The sequence below is a fragment of the Anguilla rostrata genome, chromosome 12 (assembly GCF_018555375.3).
Source record: "Anguilla rostrata isolate EN2019 chromosome 12, ASM1855537v3, whole genome shotgun sequence".
In the NCBI taxonomy this organism is placed as follows: Eukaryota; Metazoa; Chordata; class Actinopteri; order Anguilliformes; family Anguillidae; genus Anguilla; species Anguilla rostrata.
This window is the reverse complement of record NC_057944.1, coordinates 2,711,096-2,732,312: the sequence shown is the minus strand read 5'-3', so window position 1 is coordinate 2,732,312 and position 21,217 is coordinate 2,711,096. Positions and strand designations below refer to the sequence as shown.

General features: G+C 45.1%; 1 protein-coding gene and 1 long non-coding RNA gene across 29 annotated transcripts in view; one reads left to right on the top strand and one right to left on the bottom strand.

Annotated features, from left to right (window-relative positions):
- Positions 1-21,217, top strand: part of LOC135236950 (latent-transforming growth factor beta-binding protein 4) — a 135,546-nt gene that overhangs the window by 22,012 nt on the left and 92,317 nt on the right. For all 28 annotated transcript variants that reach the window (XM_064303596.1, XM_064303582.1, XM_064303574.1 and 25 more), the window contains exons 4-5: positions 10,223-10,422; positions 20,770-21,003. In XM_064303596.1, the coding sequence (XP_064159666.1) occupies positions 10,223-10,422; positions 20,770-21,003 (434 nt within the window). The remainder of the gene's footprint in view (positions 1-10,222; positions 10,423-20,769; positions 21,004-21,217) is intronic.
- Positions 235-7,378, bottom strand: LOC135236953 (uncharacterized). Its single transcript, XR_010324717.1, has 2 exons — positions 7,122-7,378; positions 235-5,440 (listed from the first exon to the last, which is right to left on the bottom strand). It is a non-coding gene; the product is annotated as an uncharacterized LOC135236953 (long non-coding RNA).

Genomic DNA, 21,217 nt, shown 5'->3' with positions numbered 1-21,217 from the left:
GTATTGTCAGGAGACCTTCAGGGATAAAGGGTTGTTCTTTGTTTGTTACCGCTGTTGTGTGATTGGTGGAGAGCTTCTCTCAGTTTTCTGTGTGAAAAGCGGTGATGCCAAAGTCCTGTTCCTGGTTTGTGATCCCTGGTGTAGGATGGGACCAATGGCACAGTGCTAGGACAGATCAGTGCCAAACCACGATGAAGCCACTCTTTAAAGAATACAACAAATAGACACGGGACATTTTGTTTGCAGCTCATTTTATTCACTTGGTTTAAAGTGCAGGGACAGTAAGTGTGCAAGCTTGGTGCTGTTTTATTTGCTCTATTTTAAACTACAGGGGGAATAAGTGGTCATTCTAGGGCCATAAAGCACAAGCAGAGCACCTGTGTTATTAATATTGATTAATATCAATACATAAGTTAGTCTTGTTGGCTTGGTCATCAGTATTTACCTGTCTTCTGTATCTTTGCATTGATCTGTGGGGACCATACACTCAATCTCTTTTTTGTCTTGTGTTGTGACTATAATGGAGACGCAAGCTGGGATTCACAGAACATTTCTAAGATACTAAAGGGTGATCTAAAGAGCCATCTGTCTGTGTCTACCTGCATGTCTTTCCAGCTGTACAGGTGGAGGTAGGTGAGATCAGAGGTGGAACAGGTGCTGTAAGTCTGCGTTATCATTCAAAGAGCAGGGTATGCACTGAGCACCTTCTGTGGATCTATCTCAGGTTCAGTAAACACTGTGAAGTAAAGATGTACTCAGCCTGGGATGGAACTGTCTGTACGCTGTGCTACAACATCATAATATTGGAATCCGACCTTATGAGTCGTGAGTACACGTCCCTGTTAAGACTACATGAAGCTGAGTAGTGGAACTGGGCTTGTAACCGAAAGGTCGCAGGTTCGATTCCCGGGTAGGACACTGCCGTTGTACCCTTGAGCAAGGTACTTAACCTGCATTGCTTCAGTATATATCCAGCTGTATGTAAAATGCTATGTAAAAGTTGTGTAAGTCGCTCTGGATAAGAGCGTCTGCTAAATGCCTGTAGTGCAATGTAATGAGTAGCATTTCGCTGTGATTGTTTCGCCGTGTCCGCCGTAAGGAGGACGCAGTTTGCGTAGCGGCCTGTAGCCTGGCTCAGCTCGGCCATCTGACTGCTCCATGCGACTCCGCCTCGGGATTTCAAACCCCGCCCCCTTTTCTCCCAGCGTTCCCTGCTCGCCAGTATCCCTTCGCCGTGTCCCGCTTCCCTTTTTCATTTTAACCCTCCACTCATTTTCTTTTTCTTTTATCCTCCCAAGGAAATCCTCTTCTTCCTTCTCCTCCTCTTCCTCCCCATGCGGTCGGCAGCCTCGCGTGCATCTCGTGTTGCAGCTTGTGAATCCGCGGGAAATGAGTGGACGTCCAGACACAAAAAAATAATAAGATCAGGCTGTGTGTAGGGGTGGGGGTGGGGGTCATCAAGCCCTTCTCCCCAATCCCTGGTATGAGAATCTGACTTCTGTTTTGTGGCTCCTGGTTTTGCTGCTCTGGGGATTTGCAGTGTCTCTGAGCCCCCCTCCTCTCGTCCCAGTCCTGCATGTGGGACACAGGCTTCCCCTGGTTCTGCACTTTCCCCAAAACTTACCCTAAATATGGAATCAGAAATCCCAGCCTGTAAAAGAAAACACCCCAATTTATTTTGTACTTTTCCATTGGCCAGGAAGAAGAGACCTGATTAATCTTTGAACCCACGTTATCTGATGAAAACATACTTTTTAATATTATCGCCTTTGTGACGTCATCAGTTTTAATCTTCACAGCACTGTATTTGACTGACACATTACCCGCTATATTTATTACGTAGGTTACGTCCCTGTACTGAAACCCCAAAGGCCTGACCCAGTGTCGCATCAACATTATCGAAGGCGCAATGAAAATTATAATCCTGTGGCAGCCTTGTTTTTTCCCCAGACAACTTTTCTGTTGCAAATTCAGTTAGCACTTAAGACACGCTTTGTCCACTCCTTCAACGTTAGATTGTAGAAAAATATTTACTGTTTGTCAATATTAGCTTATTGATGGGATGTAAATTGAACACTTTTATTTCATAGGATTCATATAATATTCTGTAAATACAGTTTCCTGAATCTAATTTAGACCAAACGTCATCCTGATAATTTTTCAGACATGAGGAATCCAAATAAATATTCAAAATCCACCTGTGGATACCCTAAACCTGACACCAGTTCCACACTTATGGATAGCATGGAATGTCCGTTCTCTATATGGGTCAAGATGTATGAAGCTGTGGCTTGGATTATTGTTTGTGTATCCTATGAAATGTAATTCCAGAGGATTTGGCAATCATTAATTCACCATGGTCAGATTAATTAGTCTCTGAAATTGTTCATGTAATGTCAAATTAATTTATGTGGTAGTACTTGGTCCTAGCCACTAGATGGGCTACTAGACTACTGTTTCTTTATCCCGTGTGTGCCGTGTAGTCTTTTATTGTGATTTTATTTCGATTATTGCAATATTTGTGTTAAAAACAGCATCAACAACCCACCCACCCTAGAGACATGAAGACACAAGGTAAAAAAAGAAAAAGGCACTTTCACAATATTCTTAAGATAAACGTAAATAGAAGTTCACAAATTGACATGTTGACTTTGTCACCATGAATACGGGCTGTAAAAAGCTCAAAATAAACCATGTCCACGATAGTTAAAGCCCATTTCTGAAAAGAAAAAGAACAAGGATACTTTCAAAGTGTGGCAACCATTTTCTTTGCAGCTGTCAGGCCAGTGAGCAAGATCCGTTTTTTTGCTTGTGAAACGTGTAACATGGATAGGCCTTTAGTTGTCCACCCAGAGGGAGAAAGGGGTATGTTCACTGATAACTATTCAGAAAGCCGAGAAGCGACCATCTCCCAAAACTTTATCACATCCGGGCATTCAGAAATCATATTAAAGAATGCACCAACAGCGTCTGGGAGCACAAACTACAGTTGGGATCACTTATGATTTTCACACTATATATTGTGTAGTCATATGCGTCCTCTGTATAAAGTTACAGTGAATACTTGAAATCTAGGTCCAGAATATCCTCTCTCCACAGGATCCCGCAGCCACAGTTAAGTAAATTTTCTGAATATAGCCATATAAAGTGGAAACCAGACCTCTTAGTATGCCATGTATTTTCAGTGCACTCTTGAATTTACAGATTCACGCTTATATGGTTAAGATTATTATTAGATGACAGGATGAGGCACGCAATGTTTGGTACATTCATTTTATTTAGAAGCATGATTATATTTCTGTATGAGTGCAGTATCTTAGTGTTTTTAAAAGCGTATTTTATTTAGGAGCGTATTTTATGTATTTTCATTTTGAAAATATACTGTTACCCAAATGTTTGAATTTTATGTAGACAAAAGCATATTGTGAGTTATGTGTAGGTCACATGGTAAGTTGTAATGCTTGTGATCAGGTTACATCATTTGATGAGGTAATGGTTCGAGGAAATATATAATGTGCGGAAGTAAAGATCACCCAAATTGAAGCCAAGAGGCGTTCCCGCTGTGAAGTATGTTAAATTCATGTGACTGTACACCTTGGCAATCAGAAATTACAAGTCATCATGGCAGTGGGTTAAATTTATTTAAATGCTGGTTTTACAAGAATTGCACGATGTTGAAATATAAATAATAGCATATCAGGGTCATTCTTCATCTGGAGTGGCAATGTGAGTTCCTGCTGTAGCAGCGATGGAAAAAAATACTTAAATTATATATTTTTTAAATTCAGAAATTCTTTGAGTATATTTATACAGGTGGACGGTGAAAAATAAATCTGTGTTATGATCAATTAATCCGTAAATAATCAATTAAAAACTACTTTGTTTATACAGTTCATGTCACTGGTGTTGCCACAGTGAGAAATGTCTGTTTCAATAACGTACACCATTATGAACTGCCTCCTGTGACAAATGGTCAGTGGGGGATGAGCTTGTCAAGGTCAGAGAAGGTCCACACAAACCCCCGGGCCCAGTTCACCTCCTAATCACTCTCCCTCTGTTTCGAGATACGCTTCATTTTAAGGGCCACTTACAAGCGAGGGCAGGCATCGAGACAACCGGGAGCAAAGCAGCATGTGTGCAGGACATGGTCTGCTCCGACGAGTCGGAATTTACAAAGAATGAATTATTATCAGTGAAAATCATCACCACTAAAAGAATATCACTTAACAGTTGGGCACTGTGAGATACTTTGAACCGCCACATTTGCATTACAGATAATGATTATCACAATTTAGATTTGTGTTATCAGTACACTAATTGAGGAAATGAGCATCATTTGAGACATCATTTACAAACAAGACAATACTGCGAAGATGATAATTTTATAAGGCATTAAAAGGCATTAGATGGCAGTCAAGTTGCATTTAAACGTGGTTATCTCTGCCTTGCTTTAACGACTCTGGTAATGACATTAACCAACGCAAGGCCTGCTGGGTCAGCACTCACTTTAAAGCCAGTGCTTTCATTTCCTCATTATTTAGGCAGCGTCACAGGGCCGAACAGCCGTTGCCCCTCGCTGAAATTTGGCTCAGAGTTCTAGGACACCCCTTGTACAAGATGGCGACTCTCGTGAACGTGCAGAATGAGTGTTAGTGTGTAAGCAGAGTGATTAGGATGTGAATGGGGACCGGGCAACGCTCTCCATATTTTATCAGTTTCACTATATCCTACATTCTCACTGGGCTCAGCATTTTATGTTCGTCACTGGTGTTAGGTGCACTGTATGCTCAGTAATTTTTATTTTTATCAAATAAATTTCATAGATCTGACAACATGTGGCAGCCATTTTGGAAAAGCCTCTGTTTTGATAATGTTGTCACTGGTGTTCCTGTCACTGGCGTTACTGTCTAGTCTGCTCACACCAGTGACATGTACAAGCTTGTTGCTTTGTTATTGCTCATGGCGATGGCAGGCTAGCCACATATTTCTTACTAAATAATTTTGTAAAATCTTTTTTTTTGGGTAACTTTGTCACCAATGGCGTAATTTATCTAATTGGTGTTATGTTCTGGGAACATTTTTTCCTCTTTTTGTCTGAAAAATAAATTGTCTTCATAGGTATGACTTCACATGAAATGTCGCATGCATAATTGTTTGAAGGGAATGCAAATACTTTCCTTCAAACATCATAATCAAATAGACCCCTCATAGTAGGGTTACCACAGCATTTTATAAAGGGAAACAGAGAAAATTTATTAAATTAAAACTTAGAACGAAACTTACGTCAGCTAACTTAGTTTGTGTTCTGCCCTGGAGGTTAAATGTGTGTAAATGTGTTTTGAAGTATACATATTTTTACAGTGAGCCAACCACCCTGGTAAATGAAAGTCGCCTTTTCGATGAAACTTGTGCAGACACTCAGCATATTCCTGATTGGAGCCTGAAACGATTAGAAGTTTTTTTGGACAAGAGCTTTAGGTAACTAAAGCCAGGAGTGATTTAATACTTGGAAGGAGAGGACAGGCACTTTTTTAAAAACTTCTGTGTGCTTAGTTTCCAAGCATTTGTTCGCCTTTAAACACATGAGCCTTCTCCCTTTCCCCTGTCAGCACTGACCATGGAGAGCTCGCACTGAAGGGGATCACTCTGAACAGAGCCCAATCTCAGCACCAGGGCTCTGGAGTCTGGAGCCCAACGCTGGGGCGTCTGTCTGCTGTGGCTCTGTCTGGTGTGTCTGGTGTGGCTGGTGTGGCTCTGCCTGGTGTGGCTGGTGTGTCTGGTGTGGCTCTGTGGCTCTGTCTGGTGTGGCTGGTGTGGCTCTGCCTGGTGTGGCTGGTGTGGCTGGTGTGTCTGGTGTGGCTCTGTGGCTCTGTCTGGTGTGGCTGGTGTGTCTGGTGTGGCTCTGTGGCTCTGTCTGGTGTGGCTGGTGTGGCTCTGTCTGGTGTGGCTGGTGTGGCTCTGTATGGTGTGGCTGGTGTGTCTGGTGTGGCTCTGTGGCTCTGTCTGGTGTGGCTGGTGTGGCTCTGTATGGTGTGGCTGGTGTGTCTGGTGTGGCTCTGTGGCTGTGTCTGGTGTGTTTGGTGTGGCTCTGTCTGGTGTGGCTCGCTGTTAACCATGGCCATCAGATAATGGCAGCAGCGTCTTCCTCTGTGGAGGAAGCCTGCATATTCACCCACCTTGCTGCTGCTGCTTCTATACTAGCAGCTAATCCCCCTCCCATAACCCCCCCCAGGAGAAAAGCGTGATGCCCATGTTCTGAGCTCACTGTCCTCTGCAGGCCACCAGCAGACCCCCTCTCTGGCTCTTCTGCACGCACTGTGTGACCACCCCCCCCCCCCCCCAAAAGCACTGAGTATGAGCTTCATCTGAGCCAGCATTCCTGAGGCATCTCGCTCCCAGAGGGCTGATCTAGGATCAGTTTTTCCTTCTCAGATGTGGACAGGGAGGCCCAGCTTCTGGATCAGCACTCCTACTCTGAGATTAATTAAACATACACGTGCTCTATCATGGCCTGTATTCTCAGCATGGCTCTGTGATTGGCTGCTTGGCGTGTCTTCATGAACATAGTGCATTTTCATTGGACAGCATTGTGTCACCTATTCCCTCACCTCTTCACAAATTATGAGTTTGGGCCTTTTTTAAACTTATTGGACCAATGAACAATCAGCCAAGAGTCTGAGCTCACTGGGAAACTACTGTGGCACAATGATGGCTCGTGGGCACTCTTTCCAAATACAATCAGAGGACACACGTTATGACACATTCACCCACACACATGCTAGTGTGCGGTCTTTGACATCAATTTAGAGGACACATATGCCAATGTACACTCTCCCCAATGAATTTACCGAGGATGCACATGCTGGTGTACACTTTCCCCAGTGTATTTAATGAGCACACACTTGATAGTGTATACCTGTAAGCAGTGGGCTTACAATTATGAACAGACATTCAATATTGTAGAAATAATAAGTAAATAATGAAACACTTCAGCAATAATTCTTATTAAGTCTACCTTGACAGTGGTGTCTGCAAGAACATTTTAAATGTCGTTACAATTTACTGAGTAAATATTGACCTCATGAAGATTTCATGCCAGCCTTTTTCAAAGCAACCCTTACCTCAGAAAGACATTGAGTACCAAAAAAGTTCTATGTGCAGCCAAAAAATGTGTGTTCACACTGCCCAAGTTTTCCATCTGGCATGGCTGTAAGTGCAAAGCACAGGATCAGTGGGTGAGGAAGTAGCCACAGACCTGCGTTGTAAGCACGGCAGAAACGCGTAGCCCACTGTGGTAATCTGCAGCCTCCATCTTGTGAGCGAGCTCCCTGCTCTTGCTGAGTTTCCCAGTTGCAGAAGGAAGGAACTGGCTCTGTGTAAACAGCACACACAATAGACCATTGAGAACAGTGCTGTTGCAGGGCTGGAGTCCACCTGCTTGCCAAGTATGACACGCTGGTTGACGTCCTGAAGACCTGATAATGACTTGTACATTTTTGCGCAGGCACATGTTCATATACACACAGGCCGCACCCACGCACACACACAAACACATGGGCACACACAGAACACACACACGCATGCACACACATACACACATGCGCACATACACACACACAGGATGCACCCACACACGCACACAAACAAATGGGCATACACAGAACACACACACGCATGCACACACATACACACATGCGCACATACACACACACAGGATGCACCCACGCACACACACAAACACATAAGCACACACACAGGACACATGCATGCGCGCACATACACACACACACGCACACAACCACATGTGCACACATACATGCACATACACACACAAACACACCTGCGCATGCATGTGCGCACACACATGTGCATATGCACACACACACAAGCACATGTGCATGCACAAGCACACATTCAGGTCATAATCACACACATGCAAACGCATGCAAATGCACACAAAACATACCCACATATACACAAGCACTCGGTGAAACACATACATGTAAGCTCACACAGGTCCTCAAACATACACATGCTGGCTGAAGGGAAAGGTGAAGCTGGTTAAGATGCTGATTTGCACTCTTGCAAGTTTGTGCATCATTATCTTGAAAATCAGATATTTCTTAAGGCATTTGGTCATTTCCCTGTCGAGTATAATGCGTTCCATAAAGTATTTTACATTTCACAAAAACCCCTTGCGAAGCTGACACACTTTTTCGTTTAATTCAAATGGGTCCGTGTCACACTTGCCCTCGGGTTAGGTATTTAACCTGCATTGCTTCAGTAAAAATATCCAGCTGTGTAATTTAATTGTATGTTAAAAAAAAGTCTGTGTAAGTCACTCTGAATGAGAAAGTCTGCTAATTTCTCTTATCCAGAGTGACTTACTTTAACATTAGTGTACATGTTAAATGTGATGTCTTGGTTACGACCACTTAAAGAAAGCCTATGACTTCATACGAGAGTGTTAGAAGGCTGTTCCCCAGAACAGCCCAGTAAGTCCAGATCCCCCTGAAATGTCATCATGATTATAATAGAAGGCTGTTCCCCAAAACAGCCCAGTAAGTCCAGATCCCCCAGAAAGCTCATCATGGTTATAATAAAAGGCACCTCAGAACAGCCTGGCCTTTCTCTTTGATCCATCACCGCTGTCCCTCCAGCATAGCGTGGATGCAGGAAAGTGCAGGAGGTACGATTGCTTTGCACCACTCTGTTCATAACGCCTCCGTAAACAGGAAGATTTAAAAGGGAGAGAGTGCAGGAAAATAAAGTATTCTTCATTTTGGTTTGGGCCTCTTTCGCATTGTGCTCTCCGCAAGCTATCCTTTCCAGCGGCCGTGCGTCTTCAGTCCCGCAGCTGCAGAACGGGTCGGTGGATATTCTTGCTAATAGATTTACCGTGAAGGTCAATACTCCAGTGAAACTGTGGTCTGAATGCACTTTTATAAGGCCTTTGTAAAGCTTGCATAGCACCATATTGAGCAGGACATAACTGCTTCTTACAGGGGTAGCATCAGCTATGATGGCTGAGAATGATATTCTGCTATATGAATTATATTAGCCTTTACAGCGTAGCATATGCTTGTGTGTGTTTGTAGTGTTTGTGTGTTTTATGATAACTATAAATATATGCCTACAAGTGCAATTTTAATTAGGCTATCGAGTTGAATAAATTAGGAATTGTTACCAAAGTCATTAACATTAACGTGATCATTCAGATGTTTTGTTTGTACTTTTGGCACATATAGGGCCACACTCAATAAAAGGCAAATCATTGATGGGCTGACTGGCCTGTTCTCATCATCAAACATCACAAATTTCATGTGATTACATTTGATCTTTTCTTTATATACAGTATATGGCAGTTAACCCTGTGTTGACCCAGTAATTGGTGCCTTATTAGCCTGTTGATGTCCTGAGTGATCCTCACTTAGAGAACGCTTATTTTGGCCTGAGCACACTAAAGGGAGGAGGTGCCAGTCAGTCCTCCTGCTTCGCTGTGGAAGAAGTGACATCACAGTTCTGTAGCTCTCATTGTGTGTAGCAGTTGGGCTCCGGTTGGTGCATTCAGACGAGTGTAACCATGGTGCCAAAGCCTGTCAGTCAGAAGCTATGATTTATTGTTCTTTCAAGATGTTTATTTCTCCCATTACATTATTCAGATTTCCAAATCTGATCCATTTCCATCCTGTGTCTCTGTACTCCTGGCTGTTCCCAAAGCTCAACACCATAAGCCGTTTGTTTTGAACAAGTGGAGCTGGTCGGTAACCAGGGGAAGAGCACTGTTAACCATGCCAACAGTCTTTGTGTTCTTCTGGGTTTGCGAGAAAGACAAATGTGTGCCACACAAACATCTTGAATGTTGGCAAGAATTCAGTTTTAGCACTGTCTGTCATATTCTATGACGAAGAAGTTTCTATTTTAGTAGTCTGTCATTATCTATGACATAGTCTTCTTAGTTTTAGCACAGTTTGTCACAGTCCATGTTGAAGTCTCAGTTTTAGCGCTTTTTGTCGGTCCATGATGTAGACATTTCAGGTTTATCATTGCCTGACACTGATATGTCTCAGTCTTACGATGACTATGATTGTCCATATTGTCAAGGTCTTGCTCCTTAACCTCCAGGTGTAATAGTGGCCTCTGCCGCTTCTGGTCTTAGCCTCAAATTACCCACAGTACACTGCAGTAGTGCTTATCACCAGGGTTGCCTTTGTGTATCTAGGTTAAGAGAGGCGCAGTCAGTGCTGCTGAAGAAGGCTCTGGCCAATCGCGGACAGGGAGAGAAGATGACCTCCCTCCTGCTGAAGCATGTTGAGGCCGAGCGTGAGAAGCTCCACTCCCTTTTGGGGACCCAGACATCCAGCGTCAAGACCATCCACACCCAGCGCGGCCAGTACACCATCCACGTGATCGCCACACCAGGTCAGAACCACGTCGGCTCAAACTGTCTTCAACCACATACTGACTGTCCTCACAACCACTGCACATACTGACTGTCCTCACAAACCACTCTACATACTGACTGACCTCACAACCACTCTACATACTGACTGTCCTCAAAACCACTCTACATACTGACTGACCTCACAATCACTCTACATACTGACTGTCCTCACAACCACTCTACATACTGACTGACCTCACAATCACTGCACATACTGACTGACCGCACAATCACTGCACATACTGACTGTCCTCAAAAACCACTCTACATACTGACTGTCCTCACAACCACTCTACATACTGAAGGCATGAACTTCATTCACCACCACGGCCATTCTGTGGGTGCTTTCTGCTGGGAAGCTCATTGGTTAAAGACGTAAGCGCACTGCTCATGTCTTTAATCACGAACGGAATGTGTTGACTTCGTCCTCTGGGCTTTGACCTTTAACGTGGCTGTCTTACTGAGCATTCCTTTTACGAACATGGTCAGCATTGCCATGTCAAATGAACAAGACCTTGTTGGATTCACCTGAAGGTAAACTCTGTCTGGCAAGGCAGACAACGAAGGAACAGCACATATTCTCATATGAGGGCTACAATCTAAAGTGCTCTGAAAGAAAGACTACTGAAGTTGAAGTGCACCTGAAAAGCACATTACCCACCCAACTGGTGACGCGCCCTGTGCAACCTCTCCATCAGTCTATCTATCGCAGGGGTGTGAAACCTCAGTCCTGGAGGGCAGCAGCGTCTGCAGGTTTTTGGTATGTTTCCGCACCAGTGATGCATTTTTAATCATTGATTGGCTGAAGGGTCCACACACCTTGTTCTCAAGCTCATAATTGGCTCCTGATTGAGAGGAAACCGCAAATACCAGCAGACACTGCAGCCCTCCAGGACTGGTGTTGGACACCACCTTGGTCTACCAACATGTCTTTTGTATGTTTCTTGAGATTTGTAGTCAGAATCAGAATCAGAATTAGAATCAGAATCAGGTTTTATTGCCAAGTAGGTTTACACATACGAGGAATTTGTTTTGGTCAGGTGGTGCATAACAATGAACATAAAATAAGATAAATAAAATAAAATAAACATAGTGCAATAAAAAACATAACAGACATAACATAACATAAACATAGTGCCAACGGTAAACAGTAAACAATAAACAATAGTGCAAGGGGATAAAGTGTTATAAGTACAGGTGCTGTCTCTTTGGTGTCCGTGGGGGTCAGGATAACAGAATGTGTCAGTGGGGGTCCCGAGCCTTGTTGATGAGACCAGCTGCAGTCGGGAAAAAACTGTTCTTGTGTCGTGAGGTTTTGGTCCTGATGGACCGCAGCCTCCTGCCGGAGGGGAGTGTTTGAAAGAGTTTGTGTCCAGGGTGGGAGGGGTCAGCCACAATCTTTTCTGCCCGCCTCAGGGCCCTGGAGGTGTGCAGGTCCTGGAGGGATGGCAGATTGCAGCCAATCACCCTCTCAGCAGCGCAAATGATACGCTGCAGTCTGCCCTTGTCCTTGGCAGTGGCAGCAGCGTACCAGATGGTGATGGAGGAGGTGAGGATGGACTCAATGATGGCAGTGTAGAAGTGCACCATCATTGTCATTGGCAGGTTGAACTTCTTCAGCTGCCGCAGGAAGTACATCCTCTGCTAAGCCTTCTTGGTGAGGGAGCTGATGTTCAGCAGGATGATGGGGGCGGGCAGGGCTGCGTTCCTTCTGAAGTCCACAACCATCTCCACTGTCTTTAGGGCATTGAGCTCCAGGTTGTTTTGGCTGCACCAGGACACCAGATGTTCAATCTCTCTCCTGTAGGCGGACTCATCCCCACCAGAGATGAGTCCAATGAGAGTGGTGTCATCTGCAAACTTCAGGAGCTTGACTGACTGATGACTGGAGGTGCAGCTATTAGTATACAGGGAGAAAAGTAGAGGAGAAAGGACGCAGCCTTGAGGGGAGCCGGTGCTGATGGTCCGGGAGTCGGTGACGTGTTTCCCATATATAGTCAAAATTGGCCTAGAGCAGCTATGCCCTGAAAACACTTTAATGTACATAGAAATTGCTAAATACAGCAATATGATAGCCACAGTAGCCAGTTCCATTTGGGCACTGCATTGTAGAATTGCTTTTGTGTGGGTTGAAGTGGAGAGTCTTTACTTTTTTTAAAAGTTGGCCTTCCAGCATTACCTTGTTTTGATATGTTGGCCCATTTCCTAATTTTACATCATTGGGGGCTGTGATAAGGTTATCGGAGTGCAGGTTTGAGTCTGGGAATGTCAGGCTCTGATATGCTATTGTAACCAGATCCTGCTATTGTTTTCTTTGGCCCTTACCGAGCTGCAGCAATTAGCAGCTTGATGGATGTTGTTTTGATAACGGGGACTGTTGGGGGGAGGGGGTCACTTTCCCCGACGACCCACTGGCAAGGAGCCCAAGTCACCGCACATGAGACAGCCTATTGGAGCAAATCTGGTGACAAGGTGAACATGAGATTGGTTAAGGAAATGCACGCTAGCCGCACAATCTCTGGTTTGCAGTTAGCTTCCAATGCAGGAGTTTGCCATTAGTTCTAGAAAACAGGGTTTCAGGGTTCAGTTCCTTTTCAAGTCAGTCAGTTCAAGAAATGAAGTGATAAAATGTCCTGAGAACATTATGGCCATATTTCAGATAGGGGTCAGACATTTACTTGAGTAAACGAGTACTCTCTGGCAGATTCTAAAATAATTAGAAAAAAATGTAGTCGCAAAATCTTTTGTGTGTGTGTGTGTGTGTGTGTGTGTGTGTGTGTTATGAAAACTACAAGGGACAAAATATCCAAAAAAATCTAATCATATTGTGTCTGTATGGGTGAATGTGTGGCACTTATGTTTCCACTCATATATGTTGTGTGTTCACATTTACCTTTATGTCTCAGGCATGCACAAGGCTAGAGAGGGGTAGAGACAGGTAAAGTTCAGAACCTCAGGCTGTGTTGTGTGCCTTAAAAAAGTGTAAAATGTCCCACTCTCTATTTTCAATTCCTGATTTGTGTTGCAGTTCATTGCCTGAAAGATGGCCATAATATGGTCTGGAGATTTTTCAGTTGACCCAAAACCTGTTGGACAGTCACAGGGCCCCCCGCTTTAGATTTCCCCTTTAAATCAGCGGATTCAACACGATTCAGACCCAAGAGACCAGTGGAAGTTAACGTGACCAACTACTTTAATTGGCCAGTTAAGTGCTGAGTGACTGTGAAGCCAGGGACCAGGGCTGGGATCCTGGTTTTAATGCATATTTAGAATGTCAAACCCACTCCAGGCCTTTAATTCTCATCTAACAAATACTTAATTTCCTTCATTTCCTTCCACAAGTTCAGCTTTTACTCATCGCTATTTCGCCCTCAGCTCAATGACCTACCATTCAAAACCCATCAAGTCTTTTTTATGTGAGACTGAGGCAGGCTTTGGGGCTATTGGGTGCTCACAGTTATTGTTTTGTTTGGTTTTTGGTTTAGAGACTAACAGCACTTTTGACTGTTAAAAATTGTTTGTCTTAGTCAGAGTTTCTCCCTGCAGTTGAGTTTCAAACCACCAGTATCTGTTCACAGCCCAGCTCAGATCAAAGACACTATGGCAGAGAATATTGTTTTGAATGGAAAAAAGAGTATTTGTTTTAAATATTGTGTTTTCCTTCAAAAACCCAGCTTTAATGAAAGCTATAAAGCCCCTGTCCAATTTTCCGAATTTGGAGGGGGTGGGTTGTTCTTGTTCGGACGGCAGCCAGTTCCCTGAGATGTTAAACTCTGAATATTTTGTGTGCTCTCTGTTGACTCCGATTCCCAAGGAGCCTGATCTTCTATTCTATCTCTCATAATCTTGACCTCTGAATGTACCCCGTGTTTTCATCCGAAACTTTTATTTTACGTGGAACTGATGAAGGGGAAAATACATGTTGTGCAACAGTGCAGGTTGTGTAATAAAGCCCATCAGATTGCTGTGCGTGTATGTTCACTCATATATTCTCTCTAGGATGTAACATCTGCTGGAGAGATTGAGTGCTAACGCTATTACAAGGGAGAGCTTTTAGCAGAGAAGGCCAGCAGGCTTTTCTGTGCCCCTGGCTGACTGCGTTTAGCTGTCATGGGGTTTCCTATGTAAGAACACAGTTGGATAGTTTTTGCAGTGTCTGTGAAGAGAGGACGCCTGTTCACTGTAAGAGCAAACGTCAACAGTGCGCTCTTTGTGTGTGCGAAGACTGATGATGCAGTCAGTGCTCTTGTGGTTTGGTGCACTGGGACGCTCTTATTGTGGATGGTCCAGTTAGCAGGTGTCCTTGCATCTGCATGGGTCTTTCAATAAGACTAAAATCAATCAGGCCATTTCTTGGAAATGCACTTGTTGATATGCTGCAAAATACATGTGTACGCACACAAAAACTTGGTCTTAAGTCATATCACAGTTGTTTCATTTTTATTTTAAGGACACAATTTTAAGATAATGTGTACTTACATAGGCGTCTACACCCACCTGTCTGTTACACACATAAGGGCCTGCACAAATACAAATACGTCAAAATGGTTAGTGATAATATTGATCCTAATTAGATAATCGTTGTAATGATGAATAAAATTGGCCAATTATTTGACCAATCATGGCAATACACATCCGTATTTAAACAGATTTGTGAGGTTGAGGTTGAGGGTATGAATCCATCAAGATCCAGTGAAAAGATCGCACAGATCAAATATCTGAGCTTTTGTTCAACAACTTTTGTGCCATTACAGTACCTTCAACAGAACATCAGTTGCTGAAACTTTCAGTTGTTATATACTGATGCATTTTCTCAGATATTCTTGATTCTCTCCGCCACATGGAGCAATCTACCTGATTGGACAAAGGATTGGACGATGACGATGTAGGCGAGGGTCCATCGGCCAGTGATCACATGGCTGACCCTCAGCGAAGTAGAAGGCCGCTGTGAATTCTGCGTTTCACGATAGATTGTGAAAAACATCTGTCATCCTCTGGCAGAGGTGCTGGAAAGGAGTGTCTGCACTTCCCATGCACTCCCCATTACTGGGAAACTCACGACTGTGCTGCGTTCTTTCACGAGCGGGTCACTCCAGCATCCCCTAAATTCAGCTGGAGGCATCAGCCAAATCTGGCATGTGTTTGGCCATTCATGCGGTCACCTCAAGGCTAGTCTGACATGCCAATGAATGCTTTCAATTCCTCACAACAGCCAGCCGAGAACGTCTAAAACAGGAGTTCGTGGTGAACCATGGATTCCCTGGGTTCTTGATGACATGGACTGCATGCACATGCAACTGTGTGCCCCAGCAGAGAATGCTCTTATGTGTGTGAACTGTAAGGGAGCCGACTCCATCAACATCCGGGTGATTTGTGATGCCACATGTAAGGTTACACATGCATTCACAAATTGTGTTGGATTATGCCATGACTGCTCTATGTTGGCCAACTCTGTCACTCCTGGAGTCTTCCAGGGGGATCCCCAGGGTGGTGGTGTTTGCGCAAGAAGCGATGGCAATAAGACGATTAAGACTGATTAAGAAGACGATAAGAAACTAAATCTGGGCCCTTGCACAGCTGTGCATACGCTCTGTGTACTGGGTGCTGAAGCACCCATAGCCGCTTCCAGGGAGTGGATGATGGGCTCTTATGAAGCCTTGAAGGGCATGGCTGATTATGCCGAATATCGTGGCTTAAACAGTGTGTGTACTGTCAGTCAATCAAAAAGTCACGAAAATACACACTGTAGTAGAGAGGACATTTGGAATGCTGAAAATGTGCTTCAGTTGTTTGGATAAGTCGGGTGGAACATAACATCACAAAACATAAAAGATTAATTAAAATGTTGGTAGCATTTTATATTATTGTACATTAATTACAGGCTGATTACAGTGTGGTTACCGAATAATTACCTAGTAAACCCCTAGGGATTATTTTTAATAATTTGTAATACCAATGGCTTTCTGGAGTAAAACCATGGTAAGTACATGTACTTGGTATTACTTGGTATTACATATTAATTAATATTAAGTATTACAGATGTCATCCCTGGAGACTTTGTGACATGGTGGTTGTTCTAGAAATCTTGATTGCAGCTGGGCTTAATCGCCAGTGGAGGGGAGTGTCTTCCGAGGTCCCTCGTTATCCGCCGAGGTGCGAACGCTGGTCTCTTTAAAGGGACTGAGAAGTGGCGCTGGTTTACTGCATGGCACGCGCACAACACACCTGTCATTAATTAAGCGACTGAGTTCCGACCGTTTAAGCCCTGTGCCTTACTTCAAATTATCCGCCGTTAAAACTAGCAAAAGTGGATTTGGACACGCCCTAAGTGCCATGCGCTTTAGACCATGAGCTAAGGCCGTTAAAATGGAGCCCATACGCACACGTGCCAAATAAAAACGCTGATCCGCGCCAGTCCTGGTGATTGATGTTGTTTTGGTAGCTGTTGTGCAGGAGGAGATAGATGTGGGCTTCCCTGGAACAGAGCCTCACGTTAGTAATTAAAATAACAGGAACGTTGGGGCAGTCGTGGGCTGGGGCCCCGGGGCCAGGGGTCTGTGCGGGGCAGTGGGCCTTGAGCAGGACTCCTGCACAGTCTGCTCAGTCTGCTATGCCTGTGTTTCACATAGAGACCAGAGAGAAACCGCTCCGCTTGCACACAGACCCGTATGCATGTTGTCATGCTCATTAGCTCATTAACACCCCACCGTCAGCTCCTTAAAAGGGAAGAGTCTGTCGGCCCCACTAATTCGCTTCAGAAATGAGCAATTAGTCACTGGAAATGCTCCCTTGGGGGCATTGTAAGCAGACATGGTGCTAATTACCACTGCTAAGTAGATGGAACACAACTTTATATATCAGTTAAACCAAGTGAAGTTGCCCAACTAGCTAGAGGCCCGTCTTAAAGATGTAAGGGTCTGGATGACCTAAAACGCTCTGTTTTTAAATTCAGATGAGACGGAAATATTTGTAATAGTTCCCAAATCTCGTAGAGATAAATTCTTACTAATTTCCTTAAATCTAGATGGCTTTCCTGTCTTCGCCAATGCAGTTATTAACTACTTCAGATTCAGATTTCTGCTATACGGGCCAATTTAATGATATCACAAGACTGGCCTTATTCCATCTGCGGAACAAAACTAAATTAAAGAGGATGTTGTCTCTGGGGGATGCTATAAAAAATGTACGTTTTATTTTCTGGCTGCATCAATTCAGCCCTGAACCATTTCCAACTTGTACAGAAAGCAGTCACTAGGGTACTTACTAAGAAATGTGACTACAAGATTTAGCTTTTAACTGTAACACTTTAAATGTTTTTGGCTCCAGAATATATTTGTGATTTACCCTTTACTCTCCTCCAAGATTACGTCATTCACAAGGTGCTGGCTATTAAAATTAATTTCACGTATTTCTAAAATTACAATGGGATGCAGAGCTTTCTCTGGCAGAGCTTCTGTATTTTGGAATAATCTCCATGTGCATGTTCAGATGTTCAGCCTCACTCTCTAGGCTCCAAACTTACCTCTTTAGTCAATCACATGGTTAAAGATGGGAGGGGCAAACCAGGACCATAGAGCTGTTGTGTGAGCAGAGCTGACTGTGTCCTTTCCATCCCCCTGCATGCGATTGCTCAGGTTTGCTGTTCTGTGATGGGCTGGGGTACTGTCAGTCCACGATCACACAAGCATGACAGCTCTCTGTAAAGTGCCTTTGTGACAGTTTTCTGTAGGGTGCCTTTGTGACAGTTCTCTGTAGGGTGCCTTTGTGACAGTTCTCTGTAGGGTGCCTTTGTGACAGTTCTGGGGCTTTCCATATTACACTATGGCCTCCACATTTGCATTGTGGCTCTCCTAGTTTATACAGTGCCAAAATTTTATTTATTTTCCCCCTTCTGCCCTTCCCTTGCCCTGAGTCTGTGGACCCCTTCAGCTCTGTCCCTCCCCAGGGTGGGACAGGGCTGTAAATAGCACTATACAAAATAAATTAGGTTGAGAAAATATTGGAAACCAATAGGTTAGTGCAGGGGTCCTTAATCTTATCCAGAAAGGGCCCGTGTGGGTGCAGGGTTTTATTCCAACCAAGCACATGACTCTACTAATCAACCCCTTGGAATCTTTGCTAAGCACCTTGATTAGTAGAATCAGGTGTGTAACTGCCCAGTTGGAACAAAAGCCTGCACCCACACCGGCCCTTTCTGGATAAGATTGAGGACCCCTGGGTTAGTGATTGGACAAAAATACATTTTGATATAAAAACAGAAAGCTTCTGTCCTTCCTGTAATGCTGCAGTACAAGTTGTTTGCCATATGTTTTCATAATTTTCAACAAGTAATAAATAATTGTGTAGTTCTTGTCACCAGCTGACCTGTTTGGGCACTGACTGTTTGGTGTCTTTGGAACCCTGTTAGTTGGCTCATATCGCCTTGGAAACTCATTGTCAGCTGATTGTCAGGTGTTTCCGATATAAATCATCATATTTTTCAAGTAATGGTATGGACATTTTTCATATGTACATTACATTGCATTAGATCATGTTCATTTAGCAGATGCATCTGTCTAGAAACGCGTCTTCTGTGGTGCACTATCTATTATCCCGGGGCATTAGATGCATTGGGGCAATGTTCTAGCATTAACGACTCGGTATATTCTGCCGTTAATATTCCTAGCATTAATAATGCTGTGTGTTTGGGTCAGTCACTCCCAAAGTTTCCATATTAAATCAGGTTTTGGGGACCGCAATCAGAATAGTGTAGCCAGTATAATCATGCGTTTGTGTTGGAGCACAACTTGCTGTTGGCTTTTACTCAGATTTGTAAGTCCTGCAGTTTATAAGTAGCGCATCACCAGATGGTCTAGCTGAAAACCCAGAGTGAGAGGGGAGGTATGCTGGAGAACCCAGAGTGAGAGGGGAGATACGCTGCAGAACCCAGAGTGAGAGGGGAGGTACGCTGGAGAACCCAGAGTGAGAGGGGAGGTATGCTGGAGAACCCAGAGTGAGAGGAGAGATACGCTGCAGAACCCAGAGTGAGAGGAGAGGTACGCTGCAGACCCCAGAGTGAGAGGGGAGATATGCTGCAGAACCCAGAGTGAGAGAAGAGATACGCTGGAGAACCCAGAGTGAGAGAAGAGATACGCTGGAGAACCCAGAGTGAGAGGGGAGATATGCGAAATCCGGTGGGATCGCGGGTCTTGTCCTCACGGCTGAGTATCGCCGGCCTGGCAGGACCGCGGCTTGGCGGGGTAGCGGCTGCGTCTCAGCGTGTTTCCGTCAGGCAGGTCACAGGAGAACAATGCGACCCTGAGTGACAGCTCAAAAACCGCACTGCAGATGGAAAACAATCAGCTGGCCCCGCCTCCTGCAGGCTGACCCCCCGGCCCACTGCTTTTCCTCAGATGACAGATTGTGTCATGCTTGTCAGATGTTTTGGGTTTTGGGGGGTGGGGGCTGTAGTTGGGGGTGGGAAACAATAACACGCGGTTCTCCCGTGGAGCAGGACGGCGCGCAGCGTGGTGAGGCGGGCGGGGTCTGCAGAGTGAAACAGCGCACGGCGGCGGAGCTGATCCCTTATAAACATTGTGTTTGGAACCGAGCCCGAGGGCATTCGCCATATACTGCTTCCAATTAGGCACAGGGCCATTTAGCTCTGAGTAAGCGTGTGACCCTTTCACACACACACACATGCACGCGCATACACACACGCTCACACACTCACACACACACACGCACGCACACACACACACACACACTCTCTCTCTCACACACACACACACACACACACACACACACTCACTCTCTCTCTCACACTCACACACACACACACACACTCACTCTCTCTCACACACACACACACTCCTCTCTCTCTCTCACACACACACACACTCACTCTCTCTCTCACACACACACGCACGCACTCACTCTCTCTCTCACACACACACACACACTCACACACACGCACACACACACACACGCGCGCACTCATAAACTTGCGTGTTCGCACGCCTCCTCTTTCTTCGTTGGTGTACTTCAAGGAGAGAGGGGGGTATCGGGTCTTTTTTTCTTCTACACTTCCCTCCTGTCCTGCAAGAAATTGTTTTCTCTCGGAGCTCCTTCAACTTTCTTCTTTTTTTTGCACCCCCCCAACCCCCCCCCCCCCCCCATCGCATACGCCACCCCCCCACAACACGCACACGCGTACACACAGGAAGCTGCACATCTGGCGGTCTGCGCTCTCTGCTTCGGGAGATGGGGCGGCAGTGACGGACCCACCATGCTCCCGCTCAGGCTGCTGCTGCTCTACTGCGTCTCTCTGCTCTTCCCCCGCCCAGCCGACAACCAGACCGCCGGCGGAGGAAGAGGAGGAGGGGGAGGAGGAGGAGGAGGAGGAGGAAGGGGGCTGCGAGGAGCCGAGCGCATCAAGGTGCTCTTCACCCCCACCGTCTGCAAGGTGCGCTGCACCCAGGACCGCTGCACCAACTTCTGCGAGCGGGGCAACGTGACCACCCTGTACAGCAGCGGCGAGCAGGGGGGCCCTCTCGTCCCGGGACCCGGCTTCAGAGTCTGTGAGTACCCCCTCGCCTTCTCCTCTGTCCGCCCTGGCTCTTTCATCGCTCGGGGAGAGTTCCAGGTACTAATGCGTGTCAGACGTCAGTTACTCCATTTTGTCTGTGTACGGTTTTGCTGTTTTTTACGGACTCCTGGTTTAGTGATCTTTGGCAGGGAGGTAGGACACCTTTTTCACCTCTTTGTTTAATGGGGGTGGGGGGGGGCGTTTAG